The sequence below is a fragment of the Labrus mixtus genome, chromosome 6, assembly GCF_963584025.1.
Source record: "Labrus mixtus chromosome 6, fLabMix1.1, whole genome shotgun sequence".
Taxonomy (NCBI): Eukaryota; Metazoa; Chordata; class Actinopteri; order Labriformes; family Labridae; genus Labrus; species Labrus mixtus.
The window spans coordinates 17,668,134-17,691,204 of NC_083617.1; the positions used below are offsets into that span (position 1 = coordinate 17,668,134).

Genomic DNA, 23,071 nt, shown 5'->3' on the forward strand with positions numbered 1-23,071 from the left:
AGAGCTGTACCTCCCACACTGAATCAGTCTGCGTCTAATTGAATTAAAGCTAATGAGTTTTCAGACAGCGTCATCTGGGTAATTAGTACAATGTCCTAATCAACACAACAACTATTTAAGAAGTCAGATCCTCAACTGCAGTCAATTAACATCCTGCTCTGAAACAGACAGGCATGAATGATTACTGAACTGTTTATGTTGTTTTTTCTGTCAGTGTTAAATTCATCATTTTAACAAAGATTGATTTGTCTGCAAAAGGAAAGTTTAATCACATTGAATCTAAATTTGCTTAATTACGTTGTTCTAAAGCACATTTTCGTTGTTATGACTGCTACTGACAAATCAGCTTTTTCCTCTGCTCTTTTTTTAGGCTCTGTGACAAGAGGAGCGAGGGAGTGAAAGACCTGAGAGAGAGAAGAAGAAGAGAAAGAAAAACAAGGAGAAAGAAGGCAGTAACGTGGTGATGAGAATCTGCACCAACAAGCCCTGATTTCAGCTAATGAACTAGGAAGTTCATCAGCAGCATTTCATTAGCCAAACCAGGATACCACCTCAGTGGGAGCAGGGCTCCACTGAGAGGAAACCAGAAAGTAGGGGGCAGTAGTGACGTGCACGGTTGCTAAGTTTGGGGCAAGATGACAATGAAGAGACAGGGCCTTGGACTGCTGAGGGCCTTCCTGGTGTTGGTGGGAGTGTCGGCACTCTGTAGCGTCGCATTGGGGACCAGGAGAGGGAATGCTTCTTTGGATCAAAGGGGCCACAGACACAGACATCCAGGTATGATGAGAGCAACATTTGCAATAACACGTGTTTTCCACACGACATATCTAATCCAGAACAATGGCAACAAGCTTGAAATAGGCGACACAATTTCCCTTTAAATTGTACCAACGATGCATTCTGAATTCTGAATTCAATACTTCCATTTGAACCTGTTAACGCACAGATGGTTTGGCATTCAGGGGCAGACCCAGGGGGTTAGTCTGGACCAACCTTGAAATCTGATAAGCCACCGCAGGGGCCATTCCAAAATACTGACCTGTGAATGGCTACCTTTCTGTACTTTAAGCTGTGACTTTGAACACTCAGCTTCTTTTTGAGTTATTAAAGAGTTTAGCTTGGAATATAAACGTTGCCACACTGTTATGCTACTTTTAATAATTGAAATAAATGTACTTGTGAATATGACACATTTTAAATACTTGAATGTAGCAGTTAAAGTAGGAATTGGTTGAGACAGAAATGGTAAATAAAACAATTTTTTCGAGTGTGCACACAAACGTTATGCCTATTTTTTGCATGGTGTTGCCTGTCAGTCACAAGCTCTATTAGGGGGCATTAGGGCATAATGGCAGTGGAGTTTTGTTACTTGTACTATGAAAAGGGGTAAAGATGTTCACACATGGCTGCTACTACAACCACAGGCGTCCCCTGTTAGACAAGTTGTGCTGCAACAAACAGAGGTTAAGTGCCCCTCGAAGAACCACCTAAAAAACTGCTTGTTGAAGCACGTGTCCTTCACACCACCCACCCACTTTGTCTCCGCTGGGATTCGTGCTGGTGACCCATGATTCAAACGTGGCCCTGTCTGTGCACGAGGCAACTGCTTCCCACCCACGTAGAAAAAAAACAAACTTGCACTTGTCATAACTATTCATATATTCAACACAGAATAATAGAAAATTAGCTTCATCATTTTTTTTTCTGAAATGTACTGATGTTTGGTTTGGTGTTTGCAGATCACTTGTCACTGCACAGACACAGACAGAGGGCAGGGAAGGAGGGACAGGTACTCCACAGGTCCAAGCGAGGATGGGTCTGGAATCAGTTCTTCGTCATTGAGGAGTACACTGGACCTGACCCGGTGCTGGTGGGCAGGGTGAGTAAAATAAAGCATGACTTCATTAAGCGTTAAACCATCAACTTGTCTTCTTTTTATCAATCACGATTAAACTCGAAATGACAGCATAAAATGTTCTTCCTGTTCAATTAAAAGTCTGACTCACCCCCACCGACATTCATAGTGGGGGCACGCAGAGCGAGAGCATTTCCAATCAGATTTGAAAGAGCTTTTCCCATTTGTCAAGAAGCGAGAGATAGGAAAAAGAGAGAGGTCATGTTCACAGCCCAGGCTGAAGATGATTGGTGGGACTCGTCCACAAAAACAACATCAGTCAAAGCGAGCAGGGGCTTTCATAACCACCAACAAATGATGTTTACAATGCGTCATATTTCATAGTCTGAGGGGCTGTAAAAAGAAGAACAAGGGTTTAATTGAATGTTGAGCATCCTTCTTTTTTTTCATGGCAGGGTTTTAAATCTCTTACTTATTAGTGTTGGCCTGTCTCTCTCAGCAAATGCTCTTTCCGTCAACGTCAGTCTTTCGGCTCCTTTAATTTGTAGGTTTGAGGAAAAGAAGCCGGTCTGTCCCCAGAGGTTTTTAAGACTCATTACATCCTCCTCCTCCACACGTATATCTTTGTCATTTTTCTCCTCCATTTTTTCTCACTCTCTTCTCATCCCTCGTTCTCCTTCAGCTCCACTCAGACGTAGACTTAGGTAAAGGCAACATCAAGTATATCCTGTCCGGAGAAGGTGCGGGAACCATCTTTGTTATTGATGACAAGACAGGTAACATCCACGCTACAAAAACTCTGGATCGGGAGGAGCAGGCCCAGTACACTTTAACAGCCCAGGCCGTGGACAGAGACACTAATAAACCTCTGGAGCCTCCATCGGAGTTCATCGTGAAAGTTCAGGACATCAACGACAATCCTCCTGAGTTTCTACATGGGCCGTACTATGCCAGGGTGCCTGAGATGTCCAATGTTGGTGAGTTTGATCCCATTACTAATTACACCCATTAATTATTGAATAAATTATTACTGAATAAATTCCAATTCTAATTGTATTTGTCATTTCTCCGTATCCTGTTTTTCTTGAGATGAAAGTAAAATGCCAAAGAGAAAGGCTAATCTTTTAGTGAACAGAAGTGGTAAAGAAGATAATTATTATGATGAAATGCCATAAAATAACTCATAAAATATTTTGCCAATCCAAGATGGAAATCTTAGACCCCAATACATACAGCTAAAGTGATGATGAAGAATTAATTGGTAAAAAGAGATTTTAAAGTGTCTTAAATTCTCTTTGTGAAACTCTTAATGGAATCTGGAAACTGATCAGCAGTTTTACTTCTGTCCAAATATCACATTTAATTTGAGGACAAAAGTTGAGGAGGTCTGGTCAAATTCCATCTTTTTAGTGCTGAAGAAGCTCTCCTTTACATTTTGAGTGACGTTTGGCAACGCACTCACTGATTGAGTTCATCGTCAGTGTTGTTTGTCTGCTAAACAGCCTTTTTCATACATTATTTATTAGCTCTGAAATCTGACCACTGGAAGTGACAGAGAAGTGGGAAACAGACGCTTCCATTAGCCAGCAAAACAACCTCTAAAGAGCCTTTTCTTTTTTCTCTCTTCCTCTTTTTTTTTACGTGAACCCAAAGGGGGAAATAATGACTCAACCAAAAACAGAAGCAAGGAAATATTTTTTGCTCTAGCCTGGCACTGGCAACAGCTCTGACCATGTCTCTTTAAAGTCCCCTAACTTAGAGATTCTGATCTTGATAGATTGTTCTTTTCACATATTATGTGGTCTTTGAGAGTATTCAACCCCTTAAGGACTGACCTGGAATGAACCAAACTGGCAGTGGTTCTGCCTGAAACCATGAAAGCCAGAGCAATCCAATCTGTGAATGGACTGGACCAAAAGAAAAAAAGAACTTCTGAAAGAACCTCTGAATGAGTTCTGTTCAGGCTTTTCTTACCATCTGCATCTAAAGCCGAATACAGAAGTCTGGCAGGGAGCGGCTGCTGGTTGCCATCCTCATCCTAAAACATAGAGCAGAAAGAAAGGCTGCAGTCTGACTAACTAGGACCATGTTCCCCCATGGAACTCAGATTCAGAACAGAGAAAGTCTTCTCTTTGAAACGAGCATTCTTGGTCATTTAATCTGCACACAATGAGACCACGGTTTAATTAAACTTGATAACATTTTATTCCCAACAGATTTTGTATTGAGTGGTTCACTTATGGGCAACTGGAAACCTCCAAACAGCATACACATGGAACTAAACAATGGCCAATTCTATATTTAGATGTTGTTTCTGTAGACCTTATGTTACACAGCAAATAATGTTTAACTTGTGTACACAACTACAAATCTAAATGTTAATGTTCATCTACCAAGTAATGAAGGGAAAGGCTTCTGCTGTTGCACATTTGATCAAAGTATGTTTTACACCAAATACTAATAATGACATCTGAGTTGAATTTCACAGCCGAAAAACAGAGGCTAAAATGTATCTTGATCTGAGGAGTTAATATAATATCAGATGGTATATTTATGTATTGGGATTAAATGATATGTAAAACATCATGTAAAACACAAAACATTCTGTAAATAGAATTAGTCAGGCTGTAACACTTGCCCTGCAGGCAGTGTCGATGTTTGGCATTGTAAACTGCCATCGTTTTTGCTGTTGATAAGATACAACATGTGTACCTCTGTAGGTCTCAGCTGCCAATAGTACTTTTCTTTCAAGTTAGGGATGATGGTTAGCAGTTGATCAACTGGTCTGACAAGATCAGCGCAGAACAGAAGTACATTTGTAAATATCTGTGAGAAGAAGAACATCTCAACAATTATGCAAAGTTAATCAAATGTGTTTCACACTTGTGCAAATTTAATTTATTTGGCCTATTTGCGAAGCTTAACTGCAAGTCCATTTAACGGATATCTACTGGAAGTAAATTACTGTTGTGGAGAGGAAAACACCACATTATCAAACGGCTCAGTGTCTGTGCTTGAGAATGACCCATTTTTTTAGGACATTTGAAGGTTTTCAAATGGTTTCATAAATCCAGGGGTTGTGCAATTTTGTCAATGCATGGGGGAAATATTTTTTATTTAAAACATGTAAATCCCCAAAACTGGTGAGTAGATGTCTCCGCCCGGAAATGATGAAATGTAGAGAAATGAAAGCTGAGAGGAGCCTCTCAGGTGCATTTTAGCTGCAATGTCTGAGAGAAGGGAGAGTGTTTTTCTTTCCCTCTGCCCATGCAGCCAGTGCAGGCAGCTGAATCAAACACACTCTGCGACAACCGTGTTTGTCAAACTTTTCTTGAACCGAATCTCTGAGAGTCATCTTCTGACTTATCTGTCTGTCCTCCAGGTACATCAGTGATGCAGGTGACAGCAACAGATGCTGATGACCCCACCTATGGCAACAGTGCCAGGCTGGTGTACAGCATCCTGCAAGGACAACCATACTTCTCTGTGGAGTCGCAGACAGGTGAGGCTGCATACTGAACCCTGCACCACGAAGATGTAGTGTCTCCTATAGATATGAACAAAACACACACATGGTTGCAAGTATGCTACATGCAATACAACCACTCAACATCCACATATACTGGTTCAATCAGTCTAAGAGATACAGGTTGCAGGACCTTTGGAATCAGAGGGCCAAATCTTCTCTTGGCTAAAAGCTGCACCTTTGGAGTCACTTCCAGTAAGAAATCCATAACAATGATTAAAGGGCTTTTAAGACATCAGCTTTTCAGAGTAGGGTGCTGTGCATGTCTGCAGTATAATTACAAAAAATATCTGTAATACAACTAATTAAAAAAAATATTGAGTTTGAAGTGTGTACTTAGCCGCTTGTGAATACTTCATTTTTAAATGTTAAAGATTGGTTGCCAGTGATGGCCACCAGAGGCCATGAACTGGATGACACTTTCTCAAAAAGGTCACCATTGGCAACCTGTCAGCTGTTTCTGTGGCGCCTGTTTTAAATGTAAATGTCAGTGATGATAACATATTTCTTATGTGATATAAAAAATGATAACTGCTACGTTTGACCAACTAACAGATAGGACAATGAATATTTTTTTAGTTCAAACTTAACTGGGCAATCTACTTTTTCATAGATGTCAAATATATATATAGCCTGTATAAAAAAAACTCAACTCAGTCCTAAAATCTGTTATTATAATAAAGTCAAATGCATTTTTTTTAGCAGTGTATTCACATGAATCAGGCATGTTTGTGTATCCCAACTTTAAAGGCAACAACTGGTGAGCAGCTGTGTTCACTATGCACTATGCTATGCTTGTTGCTGAAATCAAACCGACAAACTGTTTCTTTCTGCCATATTTTTACACTCTACCACTCTTAATGTAAAAAGCTAAGCAGTGCCTCCTGCAGGGATCACGTTACAGCACGTCCTTTCCACTGAAAATCTTTGAGGAAAAGAAGGCAGTGATGTTAAAAGAGGTCCCCAGAGGACATTCAGCCTGGTCTCTGCAAAGCCCTGGCCTAATATTTGGGTTTGCATTAAAAGAAGAAATTGGATGTAGGAAGAGAGGTTAGGGGCAGACACACAACTATGTTGGGTCAGGCAGGGTGAAGACGAGGAGAAATAGACAGGTTAGGGCAGGGATGGAGAGTGAGAAATTGGTTTATAGAGAGAGAGAGAGAGAGAGAGAGAGAGAGAGAGAGAGAGTGGTTAGGGCACAGAGAGGGAGAGAGATTTGGACTGAGCAAATCTGGCCAATCAAACCAGTGTTGGGTATTTGACTGGCTCAAATCCATAGCTCACATTTCTAATTGGTTTGGAGATTATCAGCTTTTCCTGCTGTCACACACACATGCACACACACTTGGCATAATATGACAGTAGAAAGCCTCAACTCCCAGACACATGGAGAAAGAAAGAGGGGGATGGAAAGAGAGCAGCCGGCGATGAATTAAACAGATAGGAGAGATTACTAGGGCTTGGAATGGAGAAAAGTAAGACTTCACACGTGTTAAGCTGAAATTATTTTTTCTAACCAAGAGTAATGATGTGGGGTTTTTTTTTCAGATCAAACAAACTGCAGTTGTCTTATTGAAATAAAATCACATTGTTAGATTTTGCTTACCTCCAGGTTTTTCAAATAAGAGTTTGAAAAATATTGCCTTCTTTTTATGTGAATAACTATTGGGTTTGAATTGCATCTGAATGACATGTTATTAACATATTTGGAATAAAACACAAGATACTTGTATCCAAAAGGTATATAGTGTCTATCATATATTTACACTACATACAGTACATATACAAATGTCCACAAGTATACTTAAAGACAAATGCACAAATTGGATAGTTGCTGTAAAATTTAAGGAGCCATAAAATGACATCAAGATCTGTGAAATAACAAAATCATGGTAAATCTGTCTTTTTAGGGATAATTCGTACCGCTCTGCCAAATATGGACCGCGAGGCTCGCCAGGAGTACGATGTCGTCATCCAGGCCAAAGACATGGGTGGTCACATGGGTGGACTGTCGGGGACCACCGAGGTTAAAATCACTCTGACAGATGTCAACGACAACCCTCCAAAGTTCCCACAGAGTGAGTAGAAACGCTAAGCGACCCACTGATCTTTAGTTAAAGTGTCTGTTCTTTTACAGGATGCAGCCATACTAAAGCCTGTATACATCCTTCCATCCCGACAGTCTCATTTACTTTCCTGCAGAACATATATCAACATTTAGAAGAAGTAAATCCACTACTTGTGTGTACATCTTTTTGCATGTACTGTGTGCATGCATGTGTGAGCATATAACACAGAAAACATGTCACCAACTAGCAATATAGAAACGAAGTTAGTGACTAAAGGAGGGAGAGGAGATTACTTAAAAAATCAATTATTGAGTTTCTTTACTGGCCCCTTCAATATATCCTCCGGCGTGTGTGTGTGTGTGTGTGTGTGTGTGTGTGTGTGTGTGTGTGTGTGTGTGTGTGTGTGTGTGTTTGTGTGTTTGTGTGTTCCTGCGTGTGTCTGTCTGTCTGTCTGTCTGTCTGTCTGTTCCCTGGGACGTTTGTTGAATTGTTGATTTGCTGAGCAATAAAAAGTGGTAAAATATTTAGCCTGGATTTGTCAAAAGCTTTATATTTGATGTGAAATGAGATAACATCTTACAACTTTCTATTTTTTTGGTGCAATATCTACATTTTTTAGACCGCTGTACTACTCCGCAGTCTTTGAACTTCTTCTTTGTTGTAGGATGAAGCAGAGAAATCACACAAAAAGTCAGTTTGGCTTGTTGTAGATAGAATGATGTGGCCTCTCTCTCTAACTTTTTATTTATTTTTTTCTCCTATGTGGATTGTTTCACAAACTCTGACATGAAATCAGGAGACATGTTGATGACAGTTTCAAATTCTTACCATGAGGGCGATAGACATGTTGGGTAGCAAATGTTCCAAAGATTAACTCTTAACGGTTCAGCTATAAAAAACAGGAACAATCTCAACCTGCAGATATTTGCACCGCTGAGTGTTTTTCTGCCAGTCTCCTGTCAGAGTCCAACACTCCACTCCTCTCTATTTGTTTATCTTTTCTTTCACCCTGTCCTGGAGTTTCTTTCTGCTTCTCTGTTCTCCTTTTTTACCCCCCTTGTTCCATGTTCTCCCTCCCCTCCCTTCCTGCAGCTCTGAGCAAAGTGACTCCTGGCAGAGATTCAGACTAGTAGCTGCAGGAAAGGATGGGAGAAGAGCAGAGAAGTGGGCTCAGGATTTAGCCTGTGGAGAAGCTGAATAGGCGAGAAAAGAGAGAGACACGAGCAGTAGCAGCAAGGGGAGGTAATGTAAAAGACAGAGAGATGCAGGGAGAGAAAAAAAAAGCGGCTGTCAAAACCATCACTTAAGTTCCTGTGTTTTCCAGCAAGCTGACAGTGCTTCAGTGTCTCGCGATGCAAAGCTTAAGTCCGATTCTGTAGGCCATGACACACTGACAACCGCTTGACAGAATTTTAAAGGAGAGTTTTTTGAGGAACATAGTTTTATGAGCAACCATGCTCGGATGGAAAAAGGAAGTGTTTCTAGAACGTATGAGATTTATATTTGGAAGTTAAATACTGAAATATCCACATTGTTTCAGAGCTCCATGTGCGTCTTCATAACAGTGGAACATACACGGTTGTCATTGAATCAGGACCACACGTAGAATTGAATTCAATCCAGAACAACAGCTTAACCATAAATGATTACGTTATACATACGATAATGTTCGGTTTATTGACACTCTCAGGGAGGATTGCCTTGAGTATGTTTCTCCATCAGGTGAAAGTATAAGGGTCGTTGGTGTGCTGGCCTGCTGCATCTTACTGAAAAGTGTTTTTAATCATCTTTCACTTCCGCATGTTGGTAGGAGGGGTGGCAAAAAAAAAAAAACATTAGAAATACCAATCCCAATACCAATAACATTATGGGCACTTTTCTTCATATGGTTTGGGAGTGCCCAGGGGTTGCAGATTTCTGGAGGAAATTTCTGGTTGGGGTGGGAAATATTGAGGGAATTATTTCCTTTGCCCCCCCCTCAGTGCCATTATTCTTTACTTATTTGTATACTTTATGCGTTGTGGTAATTCAGGGGAGAGAGACGATTCAACCTTTGTTTGCCCCTTTTGTCTGCTGACAAAATAAATACCAATCCCCAGCCTGGGTAAACAAAGGCAAGACCACTATGTTGAAATTATGGATGAGAGCTGCATCTGTAACAACAGACCTACTTAAGACATGGATAGTACATTTCTCTGGTAACAAAGAGAGTCGATGGGGCAAGTATAAGGGGGTGCAAGGATATCAGGGGCTTGAGGGAACGTGGGAAAGAAAGCAGCAGGAAGATGAGAAGGGGGAATATAAGGATTATAATGTTTGTGTACTGTTATTCTCTCCACGTATATGGAATACAAAATAATTGTAAGCAAAGGTATCTACATATTAACATTTGAACCCGACCGCCTTGTGGTTTTGTTGTTTCTTCATCTCAACACGGACACATTTCAACAAGTGTGCTGTTGTGATTTGCTGAGCAGATGAGACATTGAAGCTGAACAACTTCAGGGAAATGATCAAACATGTGTCAAGGAGACGCTACTGAATGGGTTGGTGCTGATGGGTAGTCCTTGAGGAAGGAGAAAGCATGATGTATTCATCAGTTCTGTTCACACACAGACAAACACACACCCACAATTATAATCCATAATGTATTAAACAGCCTCAAATCCTTGACTTGAATGTCGTAATTGAAAAAATAAAAGAGTATGTGATCATAGCTTGTATATTCAAAACTAAATTGCTGTATTCAGTGCATTATTTAAATGTCATCCACTTACGACCAACATTACCTTCCCCACACACACACCCATTGGGACAACCTAACAGGATGTGAGAAAAATCATTTGTTGATGGGCAGGTGGGTTGGTGGGTGTAGGATGGCCACCCTTCTGTTCCCTGTCCCCATATCCAAAGTGTATGACATAAACCTGAGATAACAAGGACAAAACACAGGCTTTATGACCAAACATTATCTACCATAAGTGTTTGCAAAGTACCGCCATGAAACACTCTGAAATATCAGCTGTGAAATCACTGGCAGTTTGCATCTGTGATACAAGACGGCACACGGAAAAGCAATATGTTGTCGTGGTGAGCACCCTTGTTATAAAAAAAAAAGAAAGAAAGTGGAAGCAGTACAAACACCTGCAAGAAAAGTCTCCCAGATGGTGTGAATGAGGACAGTGATTACTTATTTAGTAGTTGGGCAGAGTGAGAGAGAGAGAGAGCAGAGAGGTAAAGGGAAAGAGAGAGAAAATGGGATATGAGATAAGCAAGTCAAGACAGAAAATCAGGAGGAAAAAGCGACTAAACTAAAACAGATACAGGGAGAGAGAACACAATGAACGAGATAAAACCAGACAGAAAAAGATATCACACAGCGTGAACCCCTGTCATATCTTCCAGCAGCTTTTCAATTTTATCCTCGCGGTTGTGTTTTTTCTCTTTCACTCCAAGACTTGATCTCTCTGTCTTCATGTGTTTCTCAGTACCCTTATCCCTGTAATCCCCCCCCCCCCCTCCTTTTTTCACCTCATTATCAATCATATTTCGTTAGCCCCTCCACCCCCCGAATTTCACCACAGTATAGACACACGCAGGAGGAGCAATGAAAGAAAGGCTAATAACCAAAGACTTTTCTCTAACTTGCTGTGATTTCAGCGTTCACTTGATTGACATCAAAGGGATAGTTTAGTTAAATACTGTTAATATAGTCAGCAGCCAAAGTACTGAAGCAGTTCAGATCAAAGCAGGTAATAAAAGACATCTGAAGCTGTGAAAGGTGATCTTTAGCACTCATATGCAGGATTCTATTTGCACATATCATTTGCCTCCAGTGTCTTCTAGCATACATTTCAAAGATGTCTATTCTCATCACCGAGAGAAGAAAATAATATATCTAAATCAAAAACAAATCCCTGACATGACTTGAGAAGATGTATTACCATTCCAAAGGTACATCAGCATCACTGCAGGGATGTTAAATCCATCTTCACTCTTTCATGTGAAGTCGCTCCTCCACGTTTAGGTAAAAATATGAGTAAGGTGTGGGAAGTGTATTGAAAGCAAGCCAACATGTACTCAACCAACTCACACACAACATTACATCTGCCTCCGTGCAGGCCAATCACCGTTATTGATGTATTAATACAAACTTAATTTTTTGGAATGGTTTGGGGCTTTTTGTGCCTTTATTAAGAGACTGGACAGTGGATAGAGTTAGAAATTATGGAGAGAGAGAGAGTGGGAAATAAGATAAGATTTCTTTATTGAGCCCCAGTGGGGAAATTCAAGTGTTGCAGCAGTGAGAGACAACAAAAAAAACCATGCATATGAATACAATGAATACAATAGAATGACGTGCAGGAAAGGTGCCACCGGTTGGATTCAAACTCGGGCAGCCTGCCTAGAGCACCGCAGCCTCCGCACATGGGGCAGCTCACCAAGCACGAGGCGACCTGCGCCCGAATACAAACTATTTTTAAGGAAAACTGTTCTTCATGAATATTGTCAGCAATCAACACAGCAACAGAATTCCCATTTACGATTAGTTAAGTGGTGTAGATGTCACTGTAGTCGAATTAACACACACCATGGAGACGTACAAATCATGGATAAATGACTCTAACACTCAGTATACTTGTCATTTTATAAATAAGTCTGATCGGCTTATACAACAGAGTTTGTTTTGGAATCAAAATGGCCCCTTAGAAACAGAGCCATGTGTCTCCCAAACTATTTAATTAAGATGAAAATGAAGCATCAATCTTTGTTGAGCGGTCTCCCCTTCTCAGTTTTATACGTATAAACCTCATTCAATTAAAAAAAAAACGTTTACGATGTTGTCAACACGATACCACATCAAAGGCATCAGTGTGAGTAGCCGTAAATTATGTGGTAATAAATTGCGCTCTTTATGTAATTGCTCTGAGTGACGTAAGAGATTTCTGTCGTTTCATGGGTTGTATAAATGAGACTCTTTATTGGCGCCTACATGAAAACATGCTGCTGTTTTGAGCTTGTTTCCAAAACTGGACCTCTGGGTGATCCAAACTGTGCTGGTACTCATGTGGGAATATGAATGCAATGAATAACTTTCTCATATCCTTAAACTCACTTTGTAAAAGCCGCTCATAATGGAACTGGTAAAAGCTTTACAAAAGTCAACAAAAGTAAGGCTGATTGAAAGAAATACCTCACATTTACCTCCACTGTGGTCCTTGAATGTTGACGTACATTTCCTGTACGTGCTGTGCCTCATTTTAGCTCACAGCCAGGTATGCCAGACTGCCTGTGTGTTCTGTCATACAATGTTTAAATCAGCTGCCAGAAGCCATTGAAGTTAAGCTACTTAGGGGGGGGGGGGGGGGGGGGGGAAGGCAAGAATAGGACGACAGGAGAGGAGAGGGAGGAAAAGGGCAAAGGGAGGGCAGGGACAAAATTAGCTTTTTTTTATTGCCAGAATAGGACGACGGGAGAGAAAGACGGAGGGAGACAGAGGGGGAGATGAAGGAGGGAGGGAGAGGATTGAGAGACATGGGGCGGAGATGGGAGGAGAGGTGAGGATGAATGAGACAGAGATTTGGAAGCAAATGATGAGCGATGGAAAGGGAGGGAAGTGATTTCAGTCGCCGAGACATTTAAAAAGCAGAAGAAAAAAACGGAGGGGATGTTGTGGGAAAAGGTGGATATCTGGACAGATTCCTTCCAGTTCAACTTGTATTTTCAAAAGTTATATCATGACCAAATTGTATTTCATGATTCAAAGGATTGCTTCACCTGGACGAGCAGGATAAGCATGTTAATAATAAACCGGTCTTAAAATGATGCGTCCACTCGGGGCTGAACTGTAGAGTAGGAAAAAGTGAGAAAGTGAGGAGAGATTGAGGGAAAGAATAATAAGAGGAAAAGGTGGGGGAGGAAAAATCAAGGAAAAGATGTGAGGTGAGAGGAGGGAGTAAGACTTTGTAATAAAATGAGCAGCGACAGAATAGAGAGGAGCTGCAGTGGAGAGAAAACATTCTGGGAGGAGAGAGGTGGAAAGAGTACTTGAGGGAGGTAAAAGAATAAAAGGGTAGAGAGAGCAGACATATGGTCCTACTGCTCTCGTTCTGCAAGCCAGGTGTCTGCTTCTTTAGACACACACACACACACACACACCTGACACTATAGAGGATATTAATATCCTTTGGGCCATATGAAACAGATGGTATAGTTCATGTTAGTCCCCCCCCCCCCCCCCCCCCCCCCCCCCCCTCTGCCGTCCAAAAGTGACCCTGCCTCAGATAGTAAACACAGTGGCAGAGAGCCAAGAAGACTCCAGGAGCGTTGAATGCAAAAGCAGGTAGTGACCAGAAGTTGACACTAAAATCTCCAACCAGTGAAGTAAATGTCCTGCTTTTATTTTTTTTCCCTCCCCTAGGTGTGTACCCCATGTCTGTATCAGAGCATAAAGTGCCAGGAGAGGAGGTGGGCCGCCTGAAGGCCAAAGACCCGGACCTGGGGGACAACGGACTGGTGAACTACCGCTTAGTGGACGGAGACGGGATAAACATGTTTGAGCTGAGCACTGACTCCGAGACCAGAGAGGCTGTCATTAAAGTGAAGAAGGTAGGCAACCAAAGGCAAAACTTGCAATAAGTGTTTTATTTGTTTTCCACAAACAGTGTGAATACGACAGATCGGCGCTTTCTATGAATTACAAGGCATTCCATTTGGCTCTCCAGTTTCTAAATTCTCATTTATGTTCACCAACTAGTTGCTCACTGTGTCTGTTGTTTACTGATGAGCAGGTAGATACAGGAGAGGGAGGACACAATATTGATCGAGCAGTATATCGTCATCCTGATCAAATCTCTGCTGCCAAATATCAGTGTTGAAAATAAAAAAAATGAAAACATGTAGCTATGAACCAATTTCTCTCCCCATTTGACCCAGCATGTCATTACTTCATGACTCAACACAGTGGTGTTTATGACATGAATGAGGGAGGACATGACAGAGATCAATTTACCACTGAAGAAAGTGAGGAGGAGTTAAAGAATGAACCAGGATAAGAGGTGGACTGACTCCAAATTGCAGTGAATAAATAATAATCCTGCCCTTTTTTTTAGAGGGGATTTTATATTCCTCACTTAATTAGATATTGTGATGTATTTTTACATGATTGTTTTACACTACATCGATCATTAGGAGGCTTTGTATCCTAATATTACCCTTTTCCCAAGCCTGTATCATTGATGCATTCGAGTTAACACTGTAAAACAGATACGTGGTTGAATGTATCCAAGACAAAACGTAGTAGTTTGCGCCAGTATGTAGCGCTGTCCAGTTGTGATCTGACCGCCCGAGACGATTTTAACAGTGAAACAAACAAATGGCTTCCAAGTTGTAGTTCAGAGCTGAAAGCATGCAAGATCTAAAATTTAAGAGGAGGATTAAACAATACAGATGCTGGTTGTTGCTGTTCACATGGTCATGCAATTGTAGCCATTCGTAGCATTTTAGCATGATGAAACATTTGATGAGCTTATAGGATAAGAATAATAATAATAATGATAGGATAAGAGGGAAAATTCATGTGCTGTAACTGTTTGTGGTTCAGAAAACTAGTTTTACTAGTTGACAGCTGCTGCCTGAACAGACAGATCTTGTGGAAAGAAATGTGTCATCAACTTTTTTATTTAATTTAACAGCCCAGAAATGTAGTCCAGACTGCACTTTTTCTTCAGACAGCAGCGGTTTAGTGTGAGTCTCAGCCAGCCCACATTTCACTCACTTTTTGTGTCATTTTTTTTTTTTTTTTTTTGTGTGTGCTGGAAAAGGAAATAAGGACAAAAAGGAGGATTGAAAAAAAAAAAGGAAGAAAAGTATGGAGCGAAGGAGGTGGGAGCAAAGGGGAGGTTCTGCTGTGTTCCCTTCACTGTTTCTTATTGTGTCTCATATGAACACTGACTTCTATGGGTGCCTGGTGTGTGTGTGAGTGAGAGTGCATTAACTTTCATGCTTCCCTGAGCCCAAGAGCTCATCTTCTGCACTATGACTGTAACCCACAAGTACACACACACATGCACACGCACACACGCAGCCACATACACTTTAACTATAGCTGATCCAGCTAGGCGCACACAATTACTTTTTCCCACTCCTTTCTCCATCCCTCGCTCCTCTCTATGTCCACTAATGCACACACACACACACACACACACACACACACACACACACACACACACACACACACACAGTACCTCTGTCAAAAACACAAAAACTCACTCATTTCTTCTTTTTCTTTCTCTCTCAACACACACACACACACACATTGCAGTGTATTGTGGGCTGCAGGTCAGGATTATGAACTGAATCTTTCAGTGAGCCGTGGTAGCCTTTCTTTCCCTCTCAGGGTGTCCGACCTCTTGATCTCTCAGTTAAAAACAGGCAAGTTATCAGTCTGTGTGTGAGTCGATGGGGTGTGGGGGTATGAAAAAGTAGTGTTAACCAAAAACGGTCTCCAAAAAGACGTATTTATCCACATAACAAAAGGAAAAATGTGAGGCTTTTTCAGACATTCCCGCAGAATCGCACAAAGGCGCTCATTTACCAAAATCCTTTTTGCTGAAAGGCTTGGCGCTAATATGTGTAATTATGATGATGTTCGCGGGAAGCTGCATTTCCTCTCCAGACTGCGATGATGTTGCTCAAAACAGCAGCCGGCTTTTACCCACAGCCCGTTTTTTGTTTTTTCTGTTTTTCCTGATGCTGTGGGAAAATCTCTCTCGGAATCAATCAATACAAGTCTGTTTCATGCTTTTTCTCACAACTGCCTGCATGAGTGATTTCCTTCAGAGCTCCATGTTAGAGTGTGGTATTAAGACTGTAAGGGTTACAGGCGCTCTCTTCCCTCTGATGTCACCGGGGCCGAGCGGGAAAATGAGCAAATGATCATGCACCTTCTTCCATCCCCTAACCCCGGGAGAGGCAGTTAACCCACAGATCAAGCTTTCGCTAAATTTAAAAACGAACAGTATGTGGTTGTTCCTTCTCAGGTGGGATATGAAAGATTTGACTGAAATTAAGGAATACACAACACACTGAACACTCTGCTAGATTAAATGTAAAAATAATAGCACATGGGAGCAGTTAAGACGTGTCGTTTTCAAAAGAGGGTCCCTCGTTAGAAGCAACTGACTAAATATACGCAGCAACAGTATAGCAAAAATAATGAGAGCCACTGACTACACTCAAGAGGGGCACAATGTTAATGTGTGTGCATGTGTGTGTGTGCTTGTGTTTGGCTGTGACCCAGCAAAAAAAAAACTAAAAACAAGGGCCTGAATCAAATAAACAAAAGGGGCCAATCTTTTAATTTTGTTTGAATAATTCATGTTTCAGCAATAAAGAAATGTCCCTCAGATGCATGATGGAGAATTACAAACATAAAGATGGATCTGAAAGCTAGAGAAACAGTATCATAGGTAACTTGAACCCATGTCTCCCATACGCCATACACGCACACTACCTCTGCACTATTACATCTGATGGCATGATTTCAACTATGTACAGTAAAACACCCGGACTGCTAGTGAAACAACAAAAAAAACAACACCTGTGTATGTCCGCCTGTAAGTCCAGCTGTGTGCCCTTCTTACAGATGCCCGTGCGTGCATATGTGTGGGACTTTGATCAAATAATTAGATGCGTCTGTGCGTCAAAGTCCGTGTATGAATCTGGTGTGTGTGTGTGTGTGTGTGTGTGTGTGTGTGTGTGTGTGTGTGTGTGTGTGTGTGTGGTGTGCGTGCGTGCGCATGTGTCTTTGTGCAAGGCCGCTGACAAGATGCCCAGATGTATCACACAACACCCTCCTCTAATGGATCCCTGTGCCTCTTAGAGTAATACCTCAATAGCCCAATGCTAATTTGAAGTGTGCCTGTGTGTGTGTTCGTGTATGTGCGCAACCACGCTGGCAACTTGACTCATATTTGTGTGTATGAATGTGTACTTGAAAGTGTGTGTGTGTGTGTGTGTAATTATTGTGTCTTGACGCGTCTCTGGGGAAATCAACACCTTTTGCCCCCTGAAGGCAGCATGCCATGCAAAATGCGAGGCCTAACATGCACACACACCACAAACACGTGCAAGCGCACACCTAAACACACTTTCAAATCGGCACCGGGAGTACCCTTCACTAATCTCTATTCTCTCACTCTCCTTCTCACACACACACACGCATGCACACACACTGACGGGGATGAGCTTTAATCAGCTATTCTCTTTCAACTGTGTCCTGACGAAAGCGGTCCACAGAATATTAAGGAGCTGTGTGTGTGTGAGTGTGCTATGTGTGAGTATGTTAGAGAGAGAGAGAGGGAGTAGAGGGGGAGGCATTATTGTGAATATTATTATCTCACCCTGATTACACAAAGAGGCAGAGAGTGAAGAGAGTGGATCTATAGACTGGATGAGAGAGAGAGAGGGGGCAAAGGAGACAGCGGCAGAGGCAGCGTGACGAGAAAAGGGAAAATGAAATAACTGGGTCACATCTATCCTATTAGCACTGTACCTGTCATCAAGACGTTAAACACCGACACCGCAGACTCAGATGCCGCTGCGGCTGAATGAGTGTAGAACAATCCATTGAGAGGGATACGTCCCTCCAGCACTGAGTCATTTGGCGTCACATGAAAACAGTTCTGAATCTGGTGGATTAAAGAGCGACTGCAAGCTGCTCTCAGAGGTGTTGCCAGGAGATGATGGGGGCTGGACGCCATGTTTGATTGCTGACAACAAAAGGAAGCAATTATATAATACTCTCCCTTCTATGTTGCTGTCTGTTGTATTATAAGCCCTTTACACAGATGTCATGCACTTAGAAGATCGAGGGACCCATATTAACATTGAAAGGGCAAAGCTTTGGCTGTGGTAAATACAACAGGGTTGCAAGTCACAGGGTTCCACATCACAAAAAGTAACTCTGTGGCCATCGAGTATTACATGTAGGTGGCTCCGATTTACAGGAACAACGAGAGATTTAGAAAAGAAAGTTCCCCAAAAGTAGTTTTGAATTCCCGAACTATGTATTTATTTTTCCTGTACGCAAAACAACTTTTCCATTATACACATTCCCGGTGTAAATGGCGTTTAGTCTCTATGAAACTTTGTTTCAAACGCTGCTTCGCCTTTACTCCGTTCACTCTCACACCGTCTGCATCATGCAGGTATCAGCCGGTGGCTGTGTGTGTAACAATCAGCAGATTCACATTAGTAACGTTAACAGTCTGGTGTTGTCTGTTGCTGTAAACTTGTGTTTATATTTGAGTAGCCCACATGTGAAAAACAATATTTGTAGTTTTTTGTATGCTGTTTTCTCTTCCTTGTCAATATACTCCAAGCTGTAACTTAAATCCCCCCACAACACTGATTTGAAAGACAGCGGTGCTTCCACATTCTGCAGCATCTCCTCACTGCTCGCCATGTAAAAGCAATGTATGAAAGCTGTCACTAGTTTTGTCAGCTTTCCCCAACTGTATCGCATAGTGATTGGATGTCAAATTGGGAAAGGGGTTTCCTTATCCTCGTTGGCACACATAAACAGAGCCAATTCAGAGAAAATAAAATGCATGGAAGCTACTTATATGCAAAACCTTGAATACCAGAATTTGCAAGCGTGTATTGAACCATGGATGCAGTACTAAATGGTTCAATATTATATTGAGAATCGTTGCATCCCTAATCTCAATCACTGTTAACCTCTAATAAACCTTGTGTGTCAAACTCGTAAATTTATAACAGCTTCCCTCTGCTTTTACAACCCTTCACAGAGGGCTTACGAGCCTGTGTGAAGCCTCCTCCCTCTGAGATTTCATTAAGAGATGGGTAGCATAGAGATGAAAAGATCAAGCTCACTCTTGGGACTTTGCCATTCTAACATCCCTCTACCAGCTGGAGAAATAGTGGTGGTGGTGTGTGTGTGTGTGTGTGTGTGTGTGTGTGTGTGTGTGTGTGTGTGGGGGGGGGGGGGGGGGGGGGGGGTAGTGGATATTATCTGGGTTTGTAATACAGCAGTGATACCCAAAAGAGCAGTGATTATGGATCAGAGCTGCTGGTGAGTGCAAGTCATAGCCATCTGCTGTTGCCGATGCCCCCTCCTCCTAATCATGGCAGAGAGCATCCCTGAGGTATTACAGCTTTTATACAAAGTGTGCCAACAAATTTGTTGACTTTAAAGTTTCTCCATCAGATGCATGCATCAAAAGTCAGCAGAAAAGGGAATAGAGTAGTATTGCAGACCATTAGTCGCTTTGTAACTGCTGGGCAACTTTTTTTCTTTTTTTATTTAAGGGCTAAATGAAAGTTTGATGTGAGGAAAACGTGTGAAGCTGCCATTGAACGGCCTACCTCAAACACTCAAGTCAATTCAATATCAAGGCCATTAAGAGTCAATGGGTTTTTCTCCCAATATTGAGTAAGTGAATTGAAGTTCAGGTCAATATGAGTGAATTTAATCACAGGCTGGGTTACGGGTGATATCGAAACCCATGTCAGGAATTTTAAAGGATATTGTATTCTTAATTGCTGTGCAACAATTATCAAGTTGCAGTTAATAACACATATATCAGAACAATAACAAGCCAGTGTATCAGTCGTCAGACTGTAGATCATGTGGGATGGGAGTTGATTTCCTCTTCTTGTGACCTCAAACTATATATTCCCTTCTATATATGTGGTGTCACAAACTCCCAATCCTACTGGCTTGTTAATAACAGATGCCTTTCGTTTTTTTATCTTATGAAGGAAACAGAAACAATCATACTTCAAATTATGGTCCCACAATCATCCTCACACCATGTATAATAGTGCAGTACAAACTATCCTATGATAACGTCAGCATTTGGGTTACTTCTTGTGTTGTTTCTGTGTAACAGTGGTGGTAACTTGGACTGCTGCTGTCATTGCAAGTCATTTTATGCCCATTTCCATTCATGTGGCAACAGCTCCCCCTAGCAGAAGGCAAGGATTCCACACTGGGAACTAACTGCCTTTCTCAAAGCCACTGTCTGTCTGCAATCAAAAGAAAGCTTGTTGTTTTTAGCACCCAGATATTGTGACACTGTTCATTAATAAGAAACAATATGGAGGAATGATTTTGATCTGACATTAACTGATTAATTCTAAACTCTCCTTCTTTTTCTTTTCTCAGCCTGTGGACTTTGAGACGAAAAGGTCGTACACTTTGAAGGTGGAGGGATCCAACCCTCATATTGACCCTCAATACCTTGCTTGGGGACCTTATAAAGATGAAGCCACAATAAAGGCATGTAAAACATTTTGTTCAAAACTATGTGTGTGCCTGGATATTGTGTTTGTTTCATTCAAATGTGACAAAAAGTCCCTGTGATGACATGAGGCAAGGGGACGATATGTGTTTGTGTGACTAGATAAATCTCACAGCAGCCTACTTAAAATTCTGGTGTTTGTCTACAGATATCAGTGGAAGATGCAGATGAGCCTCCTGTGTTTGTAGCTCCCAGTTACACTTTTGAGGTAGAGGAGAATGCGCCTGAAGGCACCCTGGTGGGACGAGTCCACGCCAAGGACACTGATGTTGCCAACAATCCTGTGAGGTAAAGCAGGCACAGAGACACACACACACACACACACACACACACACACACTGGATACAAACACAATTTAGAGAGTCGGGCTTGTTGCAGTGGGAGAATTGTAATTTTCACACTAGTTTAAATTCTGATGGAACATGGCCAAAGAAAAAAACTTTTAAATAGTGCTCCATCAGCTACACTGAACAAACAATATGACTCAGAGAAGCTTTGATTTACACTTTTTTATTATGAAGAAATCCAAAATCACATACTGTTAGAAGTTTTCAGGAGAATGGGGATGCAAAATGGGATTAAAAAAGTGGAGCCAGTCAAATTCTATAGACAAACTGGAAAAAAAAAATCATCATATCATAATTCTAATGTGGGTAGACAATTTCAATACATGCCCTGCTTTCTTAGACTTAAAATACACAGTTATATATGTTAGCTATATAAAACAGCTTTAACTTTGAAACTTGCTAAGTGGGCCAAATTATGTTCCTCTAATTAGCCAAATGATCTCCATAATATTTCAACTTAAGGGTTTTCCACACATAAACGATACCTAGGCGGGCCGTCAAAGTACCTTTGCCACTGCCCTAGTATATGCTTCGACCATGTTTTAATATCCGTATAAGATCACCATCTGGGATCAGTGAACTCGTGAGCACACTCCTCATGATCTCTGCTGAGTTTCTGATCACCTGCAGTGCCTCACACATGCTCTGCAGGTGATCATAGAGATAGACAGACATCTTCTTGTCGTCATGGGATTTTCATTCAGAAAATGAAGGCCTCTAAAATTTTTCAGTACAGACAGTTCAAGAGATGTAATCATTTAGAAATCACAGGTGGGAACTAACACAAAAAAGCCCCCAAAATTTGAAAGACTGTCCATTTCAACTAGTAATGAATATTTATGTGAAATTTCCAACAAAATAACACTGTAGACATATCCTAATCCTTCTACGAAATGTGGGTTAATATGTGGGTTTATTCTTCTCTTAGGTACATGATCCCTCGGTACACAGATATAGAGCAGTTCTTCAGCATAAACTCAGAGGATGGCATGATCATCACGACGAGACCACTGGACAGAGAAGCACTCGACTGGCATAATATATCTGTGTCAGCCACAGAGATAGGTATGTATGCTTGAAAAACTCATATGCAGACTTACACACCAACACTGTTTTGTCTCCATACCTATAATATTTGATTGTGAAGTGACCAAAATGAATGTTCTGATATTTTGAGCCAGAAGAACACTTATGTACAGATCTATTCGGCCTCAATTTGATCTTGTCTTTTTGATTGGTGCTTCTGAAATAAGAAAGACAAAGTTTAATATGAACAAACAGGTGGATGAATCCCTGATAGCCAACCGGCTGGCATCCAGAGCCCGACATGTCCTTCTGCAGTGCTGGATACACTCCACGACATCTTCTGGTCAAAAGTGAATTCAAGCTGCTGCCTTTAATGTTTTTTTTCCCCCTCTGGGCGGGACTGAAGTAAGCATTTTTTGCTTCGAATGTCAGTGGAGAGCAGCCCAAACCTTGGCAAACTTATTATACATTCAGCTACAGTGTCAGGAGGGACTAGCTTTATGCAGATGCAAGGTGGATTTGTGTGTGCCTGTGTTCGGTTTAAACAGACAGAAATTGTCCCCTTCATCAACATTTGGCCACAGAGTTTATAAAACATGGACATAGTCTTAGTATGAAACGAGGTTTTGAAGCCCAATGATGGTGGTCGCCATGTTGGAAAACTAACTTTCGGTCAAGAGACGGGCAAAGAGCTGGACAGTGTGTACCAATAAGGAAAGACATGAGCTATTAAGAACAAATGTTTTCTGGATCAGGCTGTAAACATGTTTATTTCTGCTGTCAAAATTGGCATTTTAACATGTGTGTTAATGGAAATCCCTGGACTTTGCAGCCACCCTCAAGTGGGCACTTGAGGAACTGGAGATTTTAGCCTTTGGCATTGGCACATTGGCTTCAATTTTCAACACAGGAGGTTTCTG

The 23,071-nt window shown here is 41.4% G+C and overlaps 1 protein-coding gene across 2 annotated transcripts in view; it reads left to right on the top strand.

Moving 5' to 3' along the window:
- Positions 1 to 23,071, top strand: part of cdh11 (cadherin 11, type 2, OB-cadherin (osteoblast)) — a 94,478-nt gene that overhangs the window by 62,355 nt on the left and 9,052 nt on the right. For both annotated transcript variants that reach the window (XM_061040308.1, XM_061040307.1), the window contains 9 exons: positions 371 to 777; positions 1,740 to 1,879; positions 2,538 to 2,832; positions 5,238 to 5,357; positions 7,292 to 7,459; positions 13,872 to 14,059; positions 20,643 to 20,756; positions 20,927 to 21,066; positions 22,054 to 22,190. In XM_061040308.1, coding sequence (XP_060896291.1) covers positions 636 to 777; positions 1,740 to 1,879; positions 2,538 to 2,832; positions 5,238 to 5,357; positions 7,292 to 7,459; positions 13,872 to 14,059; positions 20,643 to 20,756; positions 20,927 to 21,066; positions 22,054 to 22,190 — 1,444 coding nt within the window. In that variant the 5' untranslated portion in view covers positions 371 to 635. The remainder of the gene's footprint in view (positions 1 to 370; positions 778 to 1,739; positions 1,880 to 2,537; positions 2,833 to 5,237; positions 5,358 to 7,291; positions 7,460 to 13,871; positions 14,060 to 20,642; positions 20,757 to 20,926; positions 21,067 to 22,053; positions 22,191 to 23,071) is intronic.